At 37.7% G+C, this 22,019-nt stretch overlaps 1 protein-coding gene across 2 annotated transcripts in view; it reads right to left on the bottom strand.

The window, feature by feature from the left end:
* Positions 1-17,850, bottom strand: part of LOC5579216 (V-type proton ATPase 116 kDa subunit a) — a 30,798-nt gene extending 12,948 nt beyond the window's left edge. Inside the window, exon 1 of one of the 2 annotated variants that reach the window (XM_021850672.1) lies at positions 17,587-17,850. In XM_021850672.1, coding sequence (XP_021706364.1) covers positions 17,587-17,593 — 7 coding nt within the window. In that variant the 5' untranslated portion in view covers positions 17,594-17,850. Of the gene's footprint in view, positions 1-1,398; positions 1,533-17,586 lie in introns of those variants that run through there. The other variant, XM_001657294.2, reaches the window with a different exon arrangement.
* Positions 17,851-22,019: the final 4,169 nt, after the last annotated feature.

Genomic DNA, 22,019 nt, shown 5'->3' with positions numbered 1-22,019 from the left:
ACTGATTGCTGTAGTAAATTAAACACATAAATCAGCATATAAGCTGGTAATGTTGTTGACTGAAATCGCTAAATTATGCATTTTTAACAATCAATATCTCAAAAACCGCAGAGCTTTTGATGAACTGGTAAGGGTGATTCGTTTTTCTTTTCTTACTAAATTGACATGAACATGCAACTTTTTTCTTTCTGTCATTACGTCCCTACAGTTACAAACAGAGGAATATTTGTCAATTTATTGGGTGCATTACAAATTCAATTGTGTGGCCAGCGCCTAAATAATAATATCATTCAAGATTTTCAAATGTGTCCGAAAATTGACGACTATCCACTATCGCTACGCACTAGCTACACTTTACTTCATTGTATTGTTCAAGTCACTGATAGGGCACGGAAGATCAATTAGCCGTAATTGGCGTTCTTGATAGAAATCCAATAACATGCACACCGCAAAAGTAATGAATGGATGCAAAACGTTTGATGAGCAGCCTCGAAAAATGCTAAATTTGCTTACTCCCTTCAAAAATGCATGCAGACAGATGCGAGCCACATGTATTATATTTTTAGACTAGTTTTCCCTCTATTATTCGTGAGAACCCGGGTAGAGGTGAATAACTGAATAATAGTACTTATTATTTAAATTCTTGGTTGTCGGCTATCTCAGTCTTAATCAGCAAACGTTTTAATTTATTTTGCCCGACGTTTCGGCCATTTATTGTGGCCTTTTTCAAGGGAAAAATGGTCTATCGTTTTTGTCCTTGAAAAAGGCCACAATAAATGGCCGAAACGTCGGGCAAAATAAATTAAAACGTTTGCTGATTAAGACTGAGATAGCCGACAACCAAGAATTTACGTTTTCAACTTCCAGTCGCAACCCCCTATAAGTACTTATTATTTTCTATTAGTAACTGAATATAATAACTTAAGTTTGCTACTGGATTAAATTGGCATTATTAAATTTAGTTCTTTTTAATATCGAATCAAAAACTTCGAGTTATTTCAAAAGCAAAATTAATATATTGGCTTTAATGATTCAAAGCTTATTTTAACTGAATAATAAAAGTTTAATTATCAGGAACATAATTTGCCGTTACTGAGTTATTTATTTCTACCCGGGAAACGCAAAGAATGAAATAATTCTCTTCTATGCCACTATTCTCGTCACATGACCTCCCTAGAGCTCATTTTTCGCTTCGGGCAAAGAGCGATCATGTGACACGATCACCAAACGTTCAAACATCATGTCCAATTATCTGCGTTATTCTTCAAGCATCTTCCAGCGCATAATTTGCGATGGAGTCAATCAATCAACATTTACCACGTGTTTCGAAGCACTAATCTTCGCTCAAAGAAAACGATTAAAAGTTAACAAATCGCTTCTGCATGAAAAAGTACAAACCGTCGAATGCAGCCAACCGCGACGATCAACTTTTCTGTTTCGGCTCTTTCACTCCGTCTATAACTTTCCGGTAACGTCTCCGAAATCTTCAGAGTGATGTTACATCTGCGAATCGCAGAGCACTACTGACTTACCGAACCGAACGAATTATAGAGTTTGATAAGGCAGTAAATCGCCGAACAGTATACGATCGACTACAGCACCCGCACCCGCAGATATGTGTTGTATAGTTATTATTAAACACTATTGTTGCCATATGTCACACAATTTCGATATGGGAATTATAATACAGGTAATCCTGTATGATCCGATATAAAACGTACAGTCAAGGCAAACAAAGCCTTGTTAAGTTTCTGTAGCGTATACAAATGCTGTTTCAGGCATTACCCTGATATTCTATCCTATGCTACTTACAAAAAAAAATCTATTCCTGAAGGCCCTACTGTACTTCTAGCGATATTCTTTCACTGAACGCTATGCATATAGATTCGTGAGCAATACACGCGTACTGCCTATAACTTCTGTATGTACGCGAAGCTACTGATCACATGGTGGTCGAACGGAGCGTGATAATAGCAATGCCACGATCGAAGGAAATCTTTTTGTAAACAATCAACATCGGAAGGAAAGATCATTGCGAGTCTGTGCGGCGCGGCCTGAGATCTCTCTCTTTCTCGTTTCTAACGCTCATCGTCAATTTCATTATCTTATTCGCTGTATCTATAGGGGAGGGTGTCAGGCATTTGGACATCATGAAAAGTCGAAGAAAGTGTAAAATATAGGCACAATTTCTTCACAAAGTCCAACTGTTAACTATTGGATTTTCTGATTAAACTGTTCATTCAAACTTGTTTAATATTGTTTTTACGTTAAAGTATATAACAACATTTTGATTCAAATGCCGAACACTGTGTTCATTCTGTCTCATATTCCGAACACCTTGATTCAAATTCCAAACAGCACAAATAAATCAAATTCGAATAAAAAAAAATCGTAATTAAATTAATCAGAGCTAGTTCTACTGGTCTCGAACTAGAGAATCATCACTACTCCCGAGGTATTAAATAGATTGGAAACTTTTAAATTGAATTGCAATTGACTGAATCAAATATATCATTGTCATGTCTACCTATCTCAAGTAATATTCATTATTCCTGATGACTCTGGTACCTTTTACTTGTTCGTACCTAGCCGTAGGCGCAGAGGAGAGACTTCCCGGACTGTGGACTGATTAACATATTATTTTATTTGCAGGATATAAAAATCATCAAATTACCATTTCCTGGTAATTTGATGATATATTTCAGCTAAACATTTCAACCAAATCGTCATACAAAAAGCAAGTGTTCGGTATATGAGTCTGTTCGGAATATGAGACAAAACGGTAATAAATCTGAGCTGTTTAGTGGAATAACTATAAATAAACGAAAAACCGAGTTTAGTACTATACCATTTGATTCCGCTAGAGCTTGTATCCTTTGACAGATACACGTATTTCGAACTAACCTGTAATGCCGTCTTCAGTGTCGTGTACTAGACTCGACTAGAGCATGCCATCGATCATTACCCCAAGATGCCTAAGGGATCGCTTGGACTCTTTGGTGCAATCACCTACCGGGATAAGCGCCCGTTGCTCGGACTTACGGTTATTGACCACCGCGACGATCCTATTTCCTAGACTTCATCGATTCCTCAACTATGGAAATAGAGTGCGCTGCTGTCAACCCTACTTCCTCCATCGATTCAGCATAGACCACCCGTCGGAAAAGGCAGCCTCAGTACGTCATCGTACATCACATTCCATAACGTCGGACCCAGGATTGTACCGTGAGGTACTCCCGCGGTAATTCGAACACTTTTCTGCCCCTCCTCTGTGTCATACAGTAAAATCCTAATCCTACCATCGTAATAGCTTTCTAGACGCTTACACAACTGTATCGGTACCTTGAGACGGTGAAGTGCGTGACCTATAGCTTCCCAGCTAGTGCTGTTAAACGCATTCTTCACATCCAAAGTGACAACCGCGCAGTAACGTATGCCGCTCTTTTTATGCTAGATTGACAAATCAGCTGGATAGCATCCAGAGTATATTTGCCTTTCCTGAATCCAAACTGGTAGTTGGACAGGCCGACTGCACCTTCCGTATACGGTACTAGCCTGTTAAGGATCAACCTCTGCAACATCTTGCCCGTCTAACCAGTAGACAGATAGGTCTATACCTCGACGGGTTACCTGGTGGTTTCCCTTGGTAGTATCACCAATTTCTGTCGCTTCCATACATCCGGGAAGATACCGTGATCTAAGCAGCGTTGCATCGTGGTTCTGAACATGTCTGGATCCGCATTCACTGCCGTCTTTAATGCAAAATTCAGGATACCATCGGGTCCCGGTGCCTTGTTTGACGCGAATGCCAGCTCTTCGTTCGTCACCCTCGCCACTTTTTCTCCTTCGTCTGCCGCATACGGCGCAGGGGCCATTGGCTTGTGAGACGATGCTGGAAGAGTGCATCGATTATCGATCACAGCAAGTTCCGTTCGCACCTCAGGGCTTCAGTGAATACTTCGCCGTCGAAGCGCGCTGTATTCCAACCTCAGGTTTTGGTCGAGTTACATCAACCCTCCGCCCGCCTGGCATTATACTATAGCGAATCGATTGATGTTCGATATGAGTATAACCGTCATCAATGCGCCAGTTTATGATACCTAAAAAGTTAGGACTACAGAACGTCACATCGATAGTCAGTCGATTCTGCAACATTTCTGCGAAAGGTACCCACTGTACCCACATTTGCCAACTCTACATTTAATGCGGCCAGGGATTCCAACAATAGTTGGCCTCATTGTTTGACGCAGCGGCTACTCCACTCCACTGTCATACATTAAGCTATCACTACCGACTGCCGATTGGCTGGTTCGGCTATCATCCTGTCGACCATGTGTATGAAAATTTCTCAATCGACCACCTTGCACACTTTCTGTGTTACCTTCTCAGGGGGTCTGTTTGCAGATTCCCTCCTTGTAGAAAAGCAATTTTAAAAATACATTCTATAGTTATTGTAGAAGTGCAGTGAAAATGTTTTAGCAGATATAGAGTGATTACACACAAAATTTATTTTACTATAAAAATGAGAAAAATACCCTTATTTGAAACAATTTGCTCATAAAAAGAGTTCAAAGCGTTGACATCAATTTGACTGTTGTAGTCCAGTGCACATTTTTGAGTAGAAATATAAATTATTGATTACACGCAAAGTTTGTTTCACAAAAAAAAAACTACGAGACACTTTAGGTTTCCAAACTGTACGCGTGCCGGTACGCTGATCATAAGTAGTGTGCAAAAGGATAGGACAAGAAACGGTCAAGGAATGATTCCGCTATCGAAATTGTTTGAGTTGTACGCTGCTAAGAAGTAGAGCTGATTTCATAACATCGGTACAAATCAAACGGAGCTGTCAATTTTCCGTACACGGAGAAAATGAAGTACTCAAAAGTGAGTTCATTCCACTCAATTCCGGGGGTTCGTGCGTTAACCTAATTTTGAGTTGATGGGGTAGACGTTGTTTTCGTTTGCAGCCATTCGAAAAAATACCTACTGGCTAAGTTCTTTTCACTCAACCGGCAGATCAAATAACTCAACTTCCAGTACTATGTCAATTACTCAAATTTGAGGTAACGCACAAAGGTTCGGTTTTTAGGTTGTTTTGCTCTTCGCTCTCTGACAACAATAGAAAAAGCGAATGAAATAGGGAGAGAAAAATAACTCAAAAGTAAGTTAAAAAAAACTCAAATATGTGTTTTCCGTTTTCTCCGTGTACGGAAAATGTGCCGCTCAAGTATTCCGCAAGTAAAAGTGACGCTTCGCTCATACTGGATCAGCTGTCAAAATTACTTTGGTAAAAAAAAAAAATACTTGAGCGCTTTACGTTTCAGCTGCATACCACGCATAAATCAAAATTCATAGCGATGATATCTAGCTTTTCTGGTATAAATTTGCTTATACAATCCAGCGAACATATTTGAGCAGACATAGAAATTTTGAAATACACTTTAAACTTTTTTACTACAAACCTACGGAAAACCTAGATTTTCAACCTATGAATCAATATATAAAGCAGTAGAATATATTTTTGGGGCCTTCCTTAGCCGAGTGGCTAGAGTTCGCGGCTACAAAGCAAAGCCATGCTGAAGGTGTCTTGGTTCGATTCCCGGTCGGTCCAGGATCTTTTCGTAATGGAAATTTCCTTGACTTCCCTGGGCATAGAGTATCATCGTACCTGCCACACGATATACGAATGCGAAAATGGCAGCTAAGGCAAAGAAAGCTCTCAGTTAATAACTGTGGAAGTGCTCTTAGAATACTACACTGAGTAGCCGGCTCTGTCCCAGTGGGGCAGTGTTGCCCAGACTCATTTCCCCGAAATTCGAATTGTGAAACCATGAACTGTTATAACTGTGCGTTGTATTCCTGAGTTGGAGGGGGAGGTGGTTGGGCTTGAGTGTTGCACATTGGATCCGACAGTTTCGATCTCAGTGGGCTGCAATTCAAGTTTCGGTGAAATGATTCGCACTCACTCACTCATTTCATTTCACCGAAACTTGAATTGTGGCTCTCTGGGATCAAAATTGATCGATTTTGTGTGCAGAACTCAAGTTTAACCATCTGCTTTTCTATCTTAGGAGGATGGAGCATGGTTGTAGTAGTTCGTGGCTTCGTAGTTCGGAAAATGTTATTTTCGGGGAAATGAGTCTGAGCAACACTGCAGTGGGGACGTAATGCCAGAAAGGAAGGAAGGAAAGCAGTAGAAAATCTTTTTGGGGCCTTCCTTAGCCGAGTGGTTAGAGTTCGCGGCTACAAAGCAAAGCCATGCTGAAGGTATCTCACGGTGTGCTGGAATACACATAATATCGAACTTGCATGAACCTCCGATCTTTTTTCACTAAAAGTTAGCCTTTATAGTCAAGAAAAGCTTGCGGAATATTAAAAAATCTTTCATCGGCAAAAAATTGAAAAAAGTCGATTTTTGTATTTTTACCCATATATTGTCACGCCGCCATCAAACCGGATCGCGCCAGTATGACTCGCGACGAGCCTCAACTCGTCGCTTATTAAAATCAGTTTTTATGTGTGGCGCTGCATTCTTACGATGCTTATGAACACAGCGCTATATTCAAATATTATTCGCGATGCTTGGCTATTTCGCAAAATTTGCCCCCTCCATAAGTGCGAAGTCTTGAATAAAAGTGCTGAACTACGTTGGATCGATTTGTCATCGTCGCCACATTTATTATTCATCCTATGACAAATAATTGGAGTGATGACATAATGTCGATCCGAAGTAATCCAGCCCTTTTACTCAAAATCAGGCACTTCAAACCCCAAATATAATGTGCGCATTGCATTTGAGTAGATTAGTGACAGCACAAAACTTGTATCACCATGAGCTTGAGACCACATTAAGGCTATATAAGCCGTTTACTGTTAATCATGTTATAGTGAACCCTCTCTCAAGACTTTTGCGCGTATAAGCATATGAATACACCTATACTGCCATGTGTATCCATTTCTGGGAATTCCTATTCTGATTAGAAAACTTTACCGTATACGTAATATATTACTTATTTGATTCAGAAAGAAGAATACAAAGCGTTCGTATGAGCTTTTCTGAAGTGAAAAGTGAAATTTCCATTATATAAAATACGGCATACCACCATGGGCTGGTCATATTGTGTGAGTGTATGTAGGAAATGATGCTTAATTTAAAACATCTAAGAATTCATTCATGTTAAAGATATGTCAAATTGATCATTAAGCCGTTAAAAGTCATCATATTAGTGTATCTCTAATATTCTCCTATGAACTCATATATGGGAGAAGGGTAAAAATACAAAAATCGTCTTTTTCCAATTTTTTGCCTATGAAAGATTTTTTAATATTCTGCAAGCTGCTTTTGATTATCAAGGCTAACTTTTAGTGAAAAAAGATCGGAGGTTCATGCAAGTTCGATAATATGTGTGTTCCAGCACACCGTGTGTCTGGGTTCGATTCCCGGTCGGTCAAGGATCTTTTCGTAATGGAAATTTCCTTGATTTCCCTGGACATAGGGTTCATTCATATATTACGTAACGCATTTTTTTCCAATTTAAAGCCTCCTGCCTCCCCCACGTAAAAGCTTCTGTATGGAAAATTTTGAATTTTTGTATGGACCGTAACACTATGTAAGAAACCCTCCCTCCCCCTATTGCGTTACGTAATATTTGAACGATCCCATAGAGTATCATCGTACCTGCCACACGATATACGAATGCGAAAATGGCAACTAAGGCAAAGAAAGCTCTCAGTTAATAACTGTGGAAGTGCTCTTAGAACACTACGCTGAGTAGCCAGCTCTGTCCCAGTGGGGACGTTAATGCCAAGAAGAAGAAGAAGAAGATATATTTTTTGGTATGAACTCACTTGTAGAAATACAGTAAGCAGAAAAAAATAAATTTTGAAAACACTCAGAATTTATTTCACCAAAAAAAAACATTTAAAAAACTTGTTTTGTATAACTGTTTGCCCAAAAATCAAGTTGTGAAGTAATGACAAGTAGCTTTTGAGGCCTGTACTCGAAAAAATGCACAAAAGTGTTCGACAAAATATTATTTGAAGTCGGATTTTCTTGAAACTTTCAGGGAATTAATTAATACATATGGATTATATTTCGGCATAATTACTTTGTTCAATGTCCTTTCCTTCACGAAAAGCCCGCACCTTTCCCTTAAGACCCTCATAACATTTTGGGCAATGGTAGAGCCAACTTTTTTTGGTCACTTTCATCCATGCTTTTTTTTTTCAATTCCAGCTCGTTTTTACACACCTTGGACGATTTTCGAACTTACGCCTTCATTATAGCCCAAAATCTTTCCACCGGACGAATTTCTGGTGAATTTGGAAGGTTGGCGTTTTTGGTACAAAAACAACGTTATTGTCTCAGTACACCAATCCAACGTCGTTCGCGCGTAATGGCATGATTACAGATCCGGCCAAAAAATGTTTCGCCCCCGTGAGACCGCAGGAAGAGTAACAGACGCTTCTGGAGGCACTCGGTGCGGTAAATTTCGCTGTTGATGGTACCCGTTGTAATGTACGGTTTACTCAGATTACCGCATTGGCATATGGCCTGCCAGAGCAAGTATGTTATAGCGAATTTGTCCATTTTTTTCTTCCTTATGTCTACCGGAATATCAAACCGTGATTTGGAAACGTAGAACTCCAGCCCCGGTATCTGCTTTGCGTCTACCTTGGTGTAGGTTTCGTCATACATAACCACACATTTCGGTTTCGTCAACCACTCTCGATACAGCTTCCTTCCGCGGGATTTGGCCGCCGTGTTTTGTTGATCACGCCAGTTCGGTGCCTTCAGGACGTTGAATACACGATGCCCAGTTCGTTTCATGGTTTTCTGGACGAACCAGGCGGAACACTTGGCCTTCAGAGCCGCGTCACGAATCGAAACAATCCAACACCTTCCGGGCCTTCACAGGGTCAGCTGTCTTCGATTTTCATCCTCTTCCAGCCCGCCGCTCGGTCGTCTGGGACTCCTTAAAAGATTTTACCACCCAAATCCTTACTGTCAGTTGGGATGGGGAAGAAATGTTAGTAATGATTGTTGCTTCTAGAGACTGAGAAGACCTTTGCATCTCCACAATCACTACGGGAAGGGTGTTTATTAGTGAGGAACGAAATAGAACTGGGTGGGAGTCACCTTTGGTCGGTGATGCGATCCATGGATAAAAAGGAAAAATACGACTTCTACTTAAAACTAGTTTTTCATTTCTGTCTCGCAATTGATAGAAGATTAATAAAATACGTTGAAAATAAAAATGTCGAACTATTCAAAGGTTATTTGATGCAGGGTGTCTACTCGTTAACAAGAATAAAATTCCCTGATATATAAAATGATTCCAGGTTCAAAAAATACTCTAATTTTAGATGGATAAAAAATAATGACAAAAAAAATGATTCAATAGTGTATAAAGCTACCAGTTTTTTTTAAAGCATTTTTAAGCTATTTAAAGGTGGAACAATTCTTCTTCTTTCTGGCGTTACGTCCCCACTGGGACAGAGCCTGCTTCTCAGCTTAGTGTTCTTATGAGCACTTCCACAGTTATTAACTGAGAGCTTACTATGCCAATGACCATTTTTGCATGTGTATATCGTGTGGCAGGTACGAAGATACTCTTTATGCCCTGGGAAGTCGAGAAAATTTCCAGCCCGAAAAGATCCTCGACCGGTGGGATTCAAACCCACGACCCTCAGCTTGGTCTTGCTGAATAGCTGCGCGTTTACCGCTACGGCTATCTGGGCCCCCTAAAGGTGGAACAATATGAAACCTTAAATGTTATTCAACTGAATTGGATTTGATAATGAGAATTCATCATTGTGAACTGAACGGATCTTTCAAGTGCATCAGTATGCTTCATTCTTAAAGTTTATTGATTACAGTTGACTCTCCACATCTCGATGTTCTACATCTCGATATCTCTCCCTATGTCGATGATTTCATAAGTCCCTTCAGTCTGCATACATTTTCACTCTCCGATGACCATGCTGAGGATCGTGGGTTCGAATCCCGCTGGTCGAGGGTCTTTTCGTAATGGAAATTTTCTCGATTCTCAGGGCATAGAGTATCTTCGTATCTGCCACACGATATACACATGCAAAAATGGTCAATCGGCAAAGAAAGCTCTCAGTTAATAACAGTGGAAGTGCTCATAAGAACACTAATCTGATAAGCAGGCTGTGTCCCAGTTGGGACGTAACGCCAGAAAGAAGAAGAAGAAAAATCTCGATATCCTCCTTATCTCGATATTGTGAGGTGTACTCAGAGCTGAACACGTTTAATGTCCTTCCCCTCACATGCAACACTAGCAGAACCATACATTGCAAATGTATGCGTGTGCTGCGTTCGGAGTGTAGCTGTGTTTGCCATGACGGTGAGCGCATGGACCAACGCTTGGTGTTGACTCGTCAGTACTGCATTAGTTTCTTGGTGAGGCAAGTCGTGTCACTTTGGGAGCGTCCTGCCAACGTTCCAAGTGATTCTTCCGCAGGGAATACATATAGCTGCGAATCGATGGACGAGAAATAGAGAATATTTACATTGGCGATCCTGCCAGGAGCTCATCGTTGTTGTTGTTATTTCCCTGAGCAAAAAAGCGGAAAGAATCACTTGGAATTGCTTTTAAAACAGAACCGCAGTTCCCAAAAAATCAGTTTAAAGGTGCAAAGAGGAGCAATCAACCGAAGTGGCGTATTGAAAAACTTGTGGTGTATAATGGTGAGTAATGAAAACCTAACAGAAAAATAGGGTGCGTAATGAAAACCACCCGAGAAATGGAAGTGTAATGAAAACCTTCCGAGAAAATGACGAGTAATGAAAACCGTCAATAGGGTGCGTAATGAAAACCACCCAGAGTATGGAAGTGTAACGAAAACCTTCCGAGATAATGACGAGTAATGAAAACCGTCAAATAGGGTGCGTAATGAAAACCACCCAGGGTATGAAAGTGTAATAAAAACCTTCCAAGAAAATGGCGACTAATGAAAACCGTCAAATAGGGTGTGTTATGAAAACCACCCAGAGCATGGAAGTGTAATGAAAACCTTCCGAGCAAATGACGAGTAATGAAAACCGTCAAATAGGGTGCGTAATGAAAACCGCCAAAAGTGTGTAAGTGTAATGGGAAGCTTCTAAGAAAATGGCGAGTAAAGAAAAACCGTTAATAAAAACCGTCAAATGGGGTACGTAATGAAAATCACCCGAGATATGTAAGGGTAATGAAAAACTTCCAATGAAATGGCGTGTAACGAAAAAACGCCGAAGACGTGTAATGAAACCCGTCAAAATAAGATGCGTAATGAAAATCACCCAACATATGGAAGTGTAATGATAACCTTCCAAGAAATTGACGTGTCGAGACATCCATCAAAAACCATCTGAGAAAAATAGCGTTTCAGAACAACTGTCTGAAGCCAGTGCATAATGAATGCTAATAAGAAAACGTGTCGTTATAACAGCCAATAATGGATTCTGTGGTGTGTAAAGACAACCACCCAGTAGTTAAATGTACTAAAATTTAACTTCTAGCGCATTTTTTCCCAACCTTGATAACTACTGAAAAACGTCTTGCTGTAAGATGCTCGTTTCAGCGAACATTTCACGGTTCACGGACGGTGGTCTGCAGACCCCCTGTTGAAAACGTAGTTCTAGAATGTGTGAAGAACAATGGAAAGCATATCTGTTATCTGAAAAAAAGGTTTGCGGGAGAATGATCATATGTGGTGGATTCAGTAAGGACAATAAATGCCTAAGGCCAAAGTCAACCAACGATGATTCATTTGGCATCAAAACAGATACTTGCACTTTTTTTCATTCCTGTGTCGCATACGGCCTCCAATGAGGCATGATCGATATCTGGTGGCGGGTATGATAAATGATCAGAGAATCCAACATAGGCTCATTTGATTGAAACTTGAACATATGATGGCAAGTATGAGAACCAAGAAAAAAGAGTTCAGAACTACGAAAAAGTGTCACTCGCAGAAATACATCAATGATATCTCGCTGATGCGTAAAACAAGAAACAAAATGATGAACAAATGAAAAGCTTCATCGAATACGACGAATTAATGCAATACCTTTAATTGCCAGAATTTAGCACTAGCAGCGTATGAGCCGTATACTCGAAAATCAGGAGCAAGTTTAGGACAAACTGACCAGAAAGTGGGTACCAAAACGCGAAGTACAAAAACGATGTGAGGAAGCGCCGAAATGTATGTAGATTGACAGCCTGCTTTAAGCAGCGATCTTCCATATTGAATGTTAATTGTTCAGGCTGATATCTGTCGGCATAAATAGCAAGAATGATGATCATGTAATCGAAACTGCCCAAAGTCGGTAGTGTTTTATAAGCTTGTTCTCAAACATTGAGTTCTCCTGCGAGAGCAAACTCATTTGAGATCTGCTAAGGAAAACTCACGCATGAGATTTTGATGCAAAATCAATTGCTCATGCGGATACCGCCAAATTATTTAATTATAAAACTCCGGAAATCTGTCAAAACCCAATGTTATTGTTTATATTAGATGAAGAAAAAGCACTTAACTTTAATACATTTTATTGATACCGCCCAATGAGTCAACTCGTTGATGATGTTTTGGCTGTTAAGTTACGTGAGCTACAACTCAAGCGTGGAAAATCTTTAGCAAAAGGGGAAACGGCGTGTAACACAAAGAATCATTAGAATCATTATGGATGTAATAGTAGTAGTGTCGCCTTTTTTTATGTACATTTTCAAATCGAATAAACAAAAGCAAATGTAAACACATGGAAAATTTAGTAGATTGACGAGTAATGGAAATCAAAATCTACTCTTCAATCGCACATATCAAAAGAAAACATTATGATCTAACGAAAGGCAACGGAATTTCTCTGTTTTTATTGGATTTATCGCATATTTTTATTACATACCAGCACGGTTTATGTTTGTAAGAGATGACGGTGTTGCCAGGTGGCTGGTGACAGATTTTTATACCAATTGTTATATGCTTGTTTTCGTAACATTTACTGCATATAAAAACTTATCATTTTGCAAATAGTTTTTCATCACAAGGTCACTGATTTAATAAAATTTCAATGATTTTTGTGATCAATTCACATTAAATGCTACGACTTTACAGTTAGCAACTTTGCGCTCAACGATCGCGATAATTGTGCACACACAATAGACGCGTCCCGACGCATCGCACTGTGGAGCTTGTCATGATTTAGCTTGTCATGGTCCAAATTGATAAACTCTTGGTATGGTTTTATGCCTCGTAGAGATGGTTTCTGTAATTTGAGACAATCGCAGACAATAGTGTTGAGTGTTGCGGTTCATAAAACATTATAAATATTTGATTCCCGTTTAAAATGTGTTTCTTTAACAAAGGTTACAAAGGAAAAGGTAAGCACTTTCTATTTACAAGTGTAGCTGGGTGAGGCAATGAAATGCGGCATAAGATCGGAGATTTTTTTTTTTTTTTTTTGAGAATATAAATCTCATGTCTTTTGTCGCTTAACTGATAATCCTGCATCTGAAAGTGTTGAATAAATATTGAAATATCATCGGAAGCATTTTTCTTCGTATAAATTATCCATAAAATCAGGTGATGAGCAGTTGTATTTCATTGATGCTGCAAATACCAATACTATCATAACAATATGTAAATGATTTTAGAAGAAGCCATTTTGTGATGACGCGCCAAAAGGCCATAACATATGTGAATTTGATATTCTCGCAACGCTGTTTGGAAACGATGTTTTCTTCAAAAAAGCTGAATTCAATAACAAGTTATGGACAGGATGGTGGCGTGTCAATTGTCGTAAGTTTTTCATAAAACAGTCAATATATCGTTGAATCTTACTGTTAATAGAATTGAGGTGCATGCTTGCAAAAAAAAAATCTCGCTCGCTGTCGGTATTGACTCTGATAGTGACTAGTGATCCTTTATAGAGAGATAAGCGGAAGTAAAATGGAAAGATTTGGCAACAGATCAGCAGTGCTGATTTTGCTCGCCGTCGAGAATAATATTGTAACACGGACATGACTTCCTCATTGCTATAAAGTGTATTTTGTTTCGTTATAGGTCTTTGAGCTACATATCAAAACTAATAAACAGCCGAAAAAATCAAAAACTAAAAATCGCATTGACAAAAATTCAAAAAAGTAAAACATTTCATTTCTTTGCTTCATGCAAAATTACTTTTACCGAAATAATTTCAAGCGGATTACATTACTCATCAAAAAAAGTTCAAAACAAACATAACGCATGTTCGTTTGGCTCACACTTTGACAGCTCTCGCTGCTCGATTGGCTCACACTTTGACAGAAATGTCAGCTTCCGCGAATCTCTCTTATAAAGGATTTCTAATAGTGACTATAAGCCATTTTATGAAATAACAGCTTTACTGACATTGTTCGAAATAAAAAAAACCAAGTAGCCTAAAAAGCGAGTCGTTTTGAAATGTCAATTGTTTTTATCGGGTTTACCAAAATTTGAGGAAATACAGTACATACCTCATAGGGTGAAAACTAGTTAACAGTGTAAAAATTGTTGACGAAAAGTATTCATGCATTATGTGGTTTGACATATTTTTGGGTTGTTCTACGGGAGTGCCATAATGAGACAATGGATCATTAAAATAACCAAAATGGTCGCTATGGAAAGCATAGATAGCGCCACCAAAGCCTTGTGTGTTTGACAGAACAGCAATGCTGTCATAATGTTAAATCACATATACAGTGGCGCCTTTGTTTTGATGCGGTGAGCACTTGCAAAAACTACCTACAATGATCCATTAAACTCAAATTTGGAAAAATTGATGACTTTATGTACGTTTGATTTTTTTTTTCTTCGGAGAAGAGGGAGGATGTGAGGTGTACCCAGAGCTAAACACGTTTAATGCCCTTCCCCTCACATGCAACACTAGCAGAACCATACATTGCAAATGTATGCGTGTGCTGCGTTCGGAGTGTGGCTGTGTTTGCCATGACGGTGAGTGCATGGACCAACGCTTGGTGTTGACTCGTCAGTACTGCATTAGTTTCTTGGTGAGGCAAGTCGTGTCACTTTGGGAGCGTCCGGCCAGCGTTCCAAGTGATTCTTCCGCAGGGAATACATATGGCTGCGAATCGATGGACGAGAAATATAGAATATTTACAGATATCTCCATAGCTCGATGTGTTTCTGTGTGTTTTTCGTTTTCAATTTTCTCTCCGTATGTCGATATGACCAATATCGAAGGATACTAGACCAAAGTTTTGGGATTTAAAACATATTAGGAGCACATAATGACGTCTGTTAGTGTATTACTTTCTTGGCAACGGAGTGTTTTTCAATCTAGTATTCATCAAAAAATTATTCTTTGTCTCGATCTCTCCCTATCTCGATGGTCCCTTCGATATCGAGATGTGGAGAGGCGACTGTAAAAAGATAGAGCATGCACAAGGTGTCCACTATATAAAATGAACAGTCCTTAAAATTGTCCTTCAGAAATTTCACTAAGGATATCTCTAGGAATTACTGAGAGATTTCTTTAGAAATTCCTACAGTTATTCTTTGAGATTTCTCAAGGAAGCCTTCAAAGGTTTGTGCAAATATTATTTCAGGAATGGAAATGCGGATGAAATTTTTCAGAGATTTGAAAAAATGTTCAAAAACTTGTGCGGTGTTTCTAAAGCAGATTTTAAAGTAACCTCTGATGAAACTAGAAAATGTGTAGGAATGTTCGTAGGATTTTCTGGAAAAAATACTGCAGTGCTAACTAGTATGGATTCTTGAATAAACTTTTGTAGATCCCATGGGATTTTTTCATTGAGAAATGTTTGGAAGAACTGCAGTTGTAATCCTTAGATGCATTTCTGGAGAAATTCCTAGAAAAAATCTTGAGGAACTAAATAATGAAACACAGGGTCGAATTTTAAGAATTCTTTGAAAAGTTCCTAATAGATTTACTCGAATAACCGCTCGGGGATATTTTTTTTTTTTGAGCAATTTTGTAGAGTTACCGTGGATGAAATGGCGTAGAAAATCTTGTCCGGTTTCTTGGAAAAAATCCTGAACACTTTTTTTTAAATCTCCGGAATAAGTTAAAAATCTTTCGGAGACCTCCTAGATTAACAACTGGTTTCATTCGGTTGATAGATTAGTGGAAAAAATATCAGGAGGAAGTCCTCGTGTAACAGCCTCTGAAGGTTTTTCTCAAACCGGCGAAAGTTTGCATCCGAATTCACTGCAAGCCTCTAAAGACATTAGAGACCTTTAATCAAAAATAGAGACTTTTTAGAAACATGCATTGAAATATAGATCAAGTCTATATAACTTGCTACCACCCCTGAAACTGATGATTGTTTCGACATTTTAAATAGAAAGTTGTTTTTGAATTCCAGATTATTTTCCCAAAATTAGTTTTCAAGTTGTTCAAATTTCGAATAATCGTGAGCAAATTTCATACCCGAAAAGACCTTCATGCAAAGAGTGTTTTGATATCGGCGCAGCCGAATCATGTTTATTTTATGGGAACGTAGCTATTGATAACAATTTCGGGACTTAAGCACAATTGTAGGATACCTTAGGCGTTATCGGGTTAGATGCTTCTGGTAGGCATAAATCAACTAATATTTTTGAAATATTCATGTTTTTTTTTCAACTGTGAAATAATGAGTAAGCTGATAAAAATATTGATTTATTATCTTTTACTATTATGTTTACGCAAAAGTATGGAACAACATTTTGATTCAAATGCCGAACACTGTGCTCATTCTGTCACATATTCCGAACATATTCATCCAAATTTCGGACACCACGAATTGATAGTATTCAAATAGGTACCGTTTTGTCTCAAATTTCGAACAGACTCATATTTCGAACACTCGTATTTTGTATGAAGATATTTCCAGGAAAGGACCGCCATTCACAACTGAGTTGAACTCAAGTTTAATGTTTTTAACGCTAATTGACAACTAGGAGTTGTAACGATTATGCACTTCAAGGTCGTAACAACTAGCTCAGATGAAATTATTTGTGGTATTATTAATTCAAAAGTTCATAGTTCATGCTGTTTGGAATTTGAATCAAAGTGTTCAGAATATGAGACAGAATGAACTCCAGCACTTGGAGCAAAATATTGTTACACACTTATGAGTAAAAATAACAGTAAAACATGGTCAAAAATTTCTTAGCATACTCAATAGATCACAGTTTAACTTTACAAAGAGATAACATATTAAAGGCATTTAAAGACTTTGAAAGCCTTAAAAATTCGGAATAAGTAGTTTCGAAATTAAATTTAGCTCAACTGGTTCTACTAACCCATAACTAGAAAATCGTCACAACTTTCAATGTTTGGAATAGATGGACATTTAATTTGATTTATATTATCTATTTCAGTGGAATATTTCAACAAAATCGCAATGCAAAATCCGAGTGTTCAGATTATGAGTCTACTCGGAGTTGAAACTCCTACTTTAAAAGAGTTGCAAAAACCTATTCCATATACTAAATGATAAACATTTAACATTGGTTTGCCATATCATTCTTTCCCATTAATGTATTTAATATGCTAATAAGTTTAAATGGATATCATTTAACATAAACAGTACTTACGTCTCATGTTGATCTGATACGTTCGTCAGTTCATATATTTTTTTCGCGCCAACCTTGCGTGTGGGCAGATGCAGAATCGCACCAACAAGGTGAATAGTCACGTGACTTGAGAATCCTATCAACGATTTTGTTTGCCAGTAACCCTGTGGCAAGGAAAGTCCAGTTAAAACGACTATGTGAGTCGCCTCACCAAATTTTCACTCTACAACTCGCACAACATAAATTTACGAAAACTAAACTTTAAAGTTTTCACGGAAATAACACCATCAAAAAATGAAACGATTGATCACAAGATCATTGAACACACTGCACAAACTGCTGTTGAGAATCAACTGTTTGAACAGAGAAAAGATCAAGAGCAAAGCAGTAGCTTGTGACCAAGCCGGTTTGCTTCATGTTGTAGTATAGGTACATGCCAGGTAGAGAGTGGAGAAATATAAAACTGATTTTCTGCGCCAATGGGCATTTACCTATACACGATCTACTTCTCTCTTAAGCTGAAGTGACCTTCTAAACATCTACGTGATCAGATTGCCCTACGCATTTGCACGAATGTGGGTACAAGTTTTGCAGAACTGAGCTTCCGCAAAGTTCAAAACTTTGGCATTAGGGCATATTGGGGAGAGTTGATCGTTTTGTGACGTGATTTTACTCGTACACTTTACTTTGTACTTTCGGTGGGTTATAGGGTAGGAAAAAGCACGGAAAAGAAGGGTCAGTGCTTCATTTTTTTTTATTAATTTCTTTATTAGTATCATTTCAAACATTCCATTCATTTCTAATATCCAGGTGTTATGTGTTAAACAACACTATCATCCTAATTTTGTAAAACTAAATTCGGCTTTTATTAACATTTGGTTAACAACATATTATGAAGTCATTTGTCGTAGCAGTTCAGATATTTTACAGCTAAGTAGAGTACAGTAGAGTTGATTTCACCTGCTTATTAGAAAGCAAAAGAAAAACTTTCAATCCTTTCAATTCACTTAACCCAACTAAACTTAAATATACGCATTAACCGTAACAATATACAGAATTATTTTCAAATGTTATATTTTGTTTGAAGTTCAAAAGCTTGTTCTTAAGACAAAGTTTTGAATCTCTGTTAATAAGGGGATAAAGACATTTTTTGGCTTGAATGCCCTCAATGTCATTTTTAAAAGTTAATTTTTTATCTAGCATAAGTCCTAGATTACTTAATTTCATCTGGACAGTTTACTGGAACTCCTCACATCGTGACAACACGTCTACTTGAAGGTTTCAAGTAATGAGCTTTTGGTTTAAGCCTGGTATCCACATCCTATGTAGAGCGGTCAAGTACAATTTGTTGCTAATTACCAAAGTAATTTTGACAGCTGATCCAAAATGAGCGAAGTGTCACTTTTACTTGCGGAATAATTGAGCGGCACATTTTTCCGTACGGAATAGTGACAGCTCCATTTGATTTGTACGGCAGGCGTTACCAATGTTACGAAATCAGCTCTACTTGTCAACTGGATACAGCTCAAGTAATTTGGACAGCTGAAGTATTTCTTGGCCATTACTTGTCCTATCCTTTTGCACAGTACTTACGAAGTGGATACTACCCATTATAAAGCATGTCCACGATAAATTTCGGACACGGATGGCGGGTGTACCACAGAAAGTTCGAGAATTTTACAGAAAGAAGGATTAACATCCTTGTCAACTGTTTATTTTGTAGATATAACTCTTTTATTCTGAAATAAACAATTGTTTTTGTTGAATTATGAGTAACTTTTTTTTGCTGCCATTATTTGGGTGTCCAAAATTTAACGTGGACAGGCTTTATAGGAATATTATTAGTTGGACATTAGACCTATTCAAATGTAACGAAGTTCCTCAGTCAACCAATATTTTGATTTTTCATGTCGAAATGAACTTCTGGTCAAAATTTTAGTCAATTTAGAGAAAATTTAGATGTGCTTCAAATCAATTATGTGTTTTTGGACTATTTTCAAGCTTTGAAAATTCATAACTACTGAACGGAACATTGAAACATATCGGAAATACCTCTACATAGTAGTTTATTCAATTCTACAAACTTTTGTTGAACACGGTTTTATGATTGGAGCAAGTTTAAACATAGTTTGGTTGTGGTTTGTGCTTCAAGGTTCTAGAAAATCACTTTTTTTGGGGAATGTTCTCCCTGATAAACATACTTGTATGAAAATTTCGGATTTTGAATTTCCAGAACATGATGACTGTGTATTTCTAAAACTCAATCCCGTTTAAGGCGAAGTAGGCCGTCATGGAAATTTGTACGCGTCGTTGATGATTGTTACTAATTCATCTCTCGATTTCAAATCAAAGAAAATCAGTTGGTTTTGCACTGACACAGCTGAAAAAGTATCAGCTTACTTTATGCATGTTGGCGCGTACAGTGATACTTTTTCAAGTCAATATAAACTATCAACTTATCACTTTGAAATGCAAGATGAAAAGTCATCATTGTTCCCAAATCGAATGACGGGCTACTTAGCCTTAAAGATACCTTTAATTTTACGAAAATAAATTGTAAAAAAATGGTAATTAGGAAGTACATTCGTAATCCGCTGTGGGTGAGCCAAGAACACTACTGTACTGTGAGTTTCAAGGAATGTAAAAAATGAACACGTTAGCACTGCTTTTTCTCAGTCGATGATAATGATTGTTTTCAAATCGTTCAGAATAGTCAGTGAAATACGGTCAAAACAATCATCAATCGGAAAGAAAAAGCAATGCTAACTTGTTCAATTCATTCATTCGACGGTACATGTGTCATGCACCATTTAACTATCATCAGGTTGGGATGGATTGTTCGATCTTTGAATATTTTTTGTAATTTATTTCGCAAAGGAACATGTAAGCTGTTAATGGTTAATGACTGGGAGGGAGAAACCAATACAAAATTTCTGTACGTCATAGTGAGCCGAGATTCCGCTGTCACGAACTGTCACTATACATTATAATCAATGTTTTCTTATAAAAAGGTAGAATTCTCGTATATCGGTCAACTTCACTAATAAAAGAAAAATCGAATTCACAAATTTTCATCAAACACTTTTAGCTTCAGAATTTGCTTCTTCTCTTTGGAAGCATGATGATGACTGTCGTTCGACACGAGGTCCAACCGCAATTCAGTTCACTATGCATCCCATGGGTTGATCACAAACAATTTAGAAGCTTTGAACATGGAAATCGATAGCATAGCTCATGGATTTCATCATAACAATCTCATTGCGCATATCAATGAATCGACCAACTTGAACATGATGATTATGACACAAGATAACCATAAGCAAAACACACTGAATCCGTGTTGGAGTGATATTTTTTTTTTTTTTTTTTTTTTTTTTTTTTTTTTTTTTTTTTTTTTTTTTAATTTCTTTATTAGTATCATTCCAAACATTACATTCATTTCTTATATCTAGGTGTTCTGTGTTATTTGACAACACTATCATCCTAATTTGGTAAAACAAATTTAAGATTTAATTAACATTTTGTTAACAACATATTACATTTCATTTGCCGTAGCAGTTCAGTTTTTTTACAGGTGAGTTGATTTCACCTGCTTATAAGAGAAAAAAAAAAACGTTTTTAATATACTTAACCTAACTTAACCTAAACATATAACGCATTAATCGTGGCAATAGAAGATTGTAACGATTTTTGCCTGAAATTATTAATGATTGTATTTGACATTTGTTCCAATGTTTCAACATTGGATATTCTATGTAACTCATTGGTACTATACCAGGGAGGAAGCCTCAGAATCATTTTCAAAATTTTATTTTGAATTCTCTGCAGAGCTTTCTTCCTGGTATTACAACAGCTAGTCCATATTGGTACAGCATACAACATGGCTGGCCTGAAAATTTGTTTGAATATCAACAGCTTGTTCTTAAGACAAAGTTTTGATTTTCTATTAATAAGGGGATAGAGACATTTTACATATTTATTACATTTGGCTTGAATGCCCTCAATGTGATTTTTGAAAGTTAAATTCTTATCTAGCATGAGCCCTAGATACTTAACTTCATCTGACCAATTTATTGGAACCCCTCTCATCGTGACAACATGTCTACTTGAAGGTTTCAAATAAAGAGCTTTTGGTTTATGTGGGAATATTATTAGTTGAGTTTTGGAAGCATTAGGAGAAATCTTCCATTTTTGCAAGTATGAAGAAAAAATATCCAAACTTTTTTGCAATCGACTACATATGACACGCAGGCTTCGTCCTTTGGCGGAGAGGCCTGTGTCATCCGCAAACAAAGATTTTTGACATCCCTGAGGTAGCTCAGGTAAGTCAGATGTGAAAATATTGTATAATATTGGTCCCAAAATGCTGCCTTGAGGAACACCAGCTCTTACAGGAAGTCTTTCAGATCTGGAGTTCTGATAATTAACCTGAAGTGTACGATTTGACAGATAAC

Source organism: Aedes aegypti, chromosome 1, assembly GCF_002204515.2.
Source record: "Aedes aegypti strain LVP_AGWG chromosome 1, AaegL5.0 Primary Assembly, whole genome shotgun sequence".
NCBI lineage: Eukaryota > Metazoa > Arthropoda > Insecta > Diptera > Culicidae > Aedes > Aedes aegypti.
The sequence above is the reverse complement of the archived record's forward strand: the minus strand, read 5'-3'. Positions and strand labels throughout refer to the sequence as shown.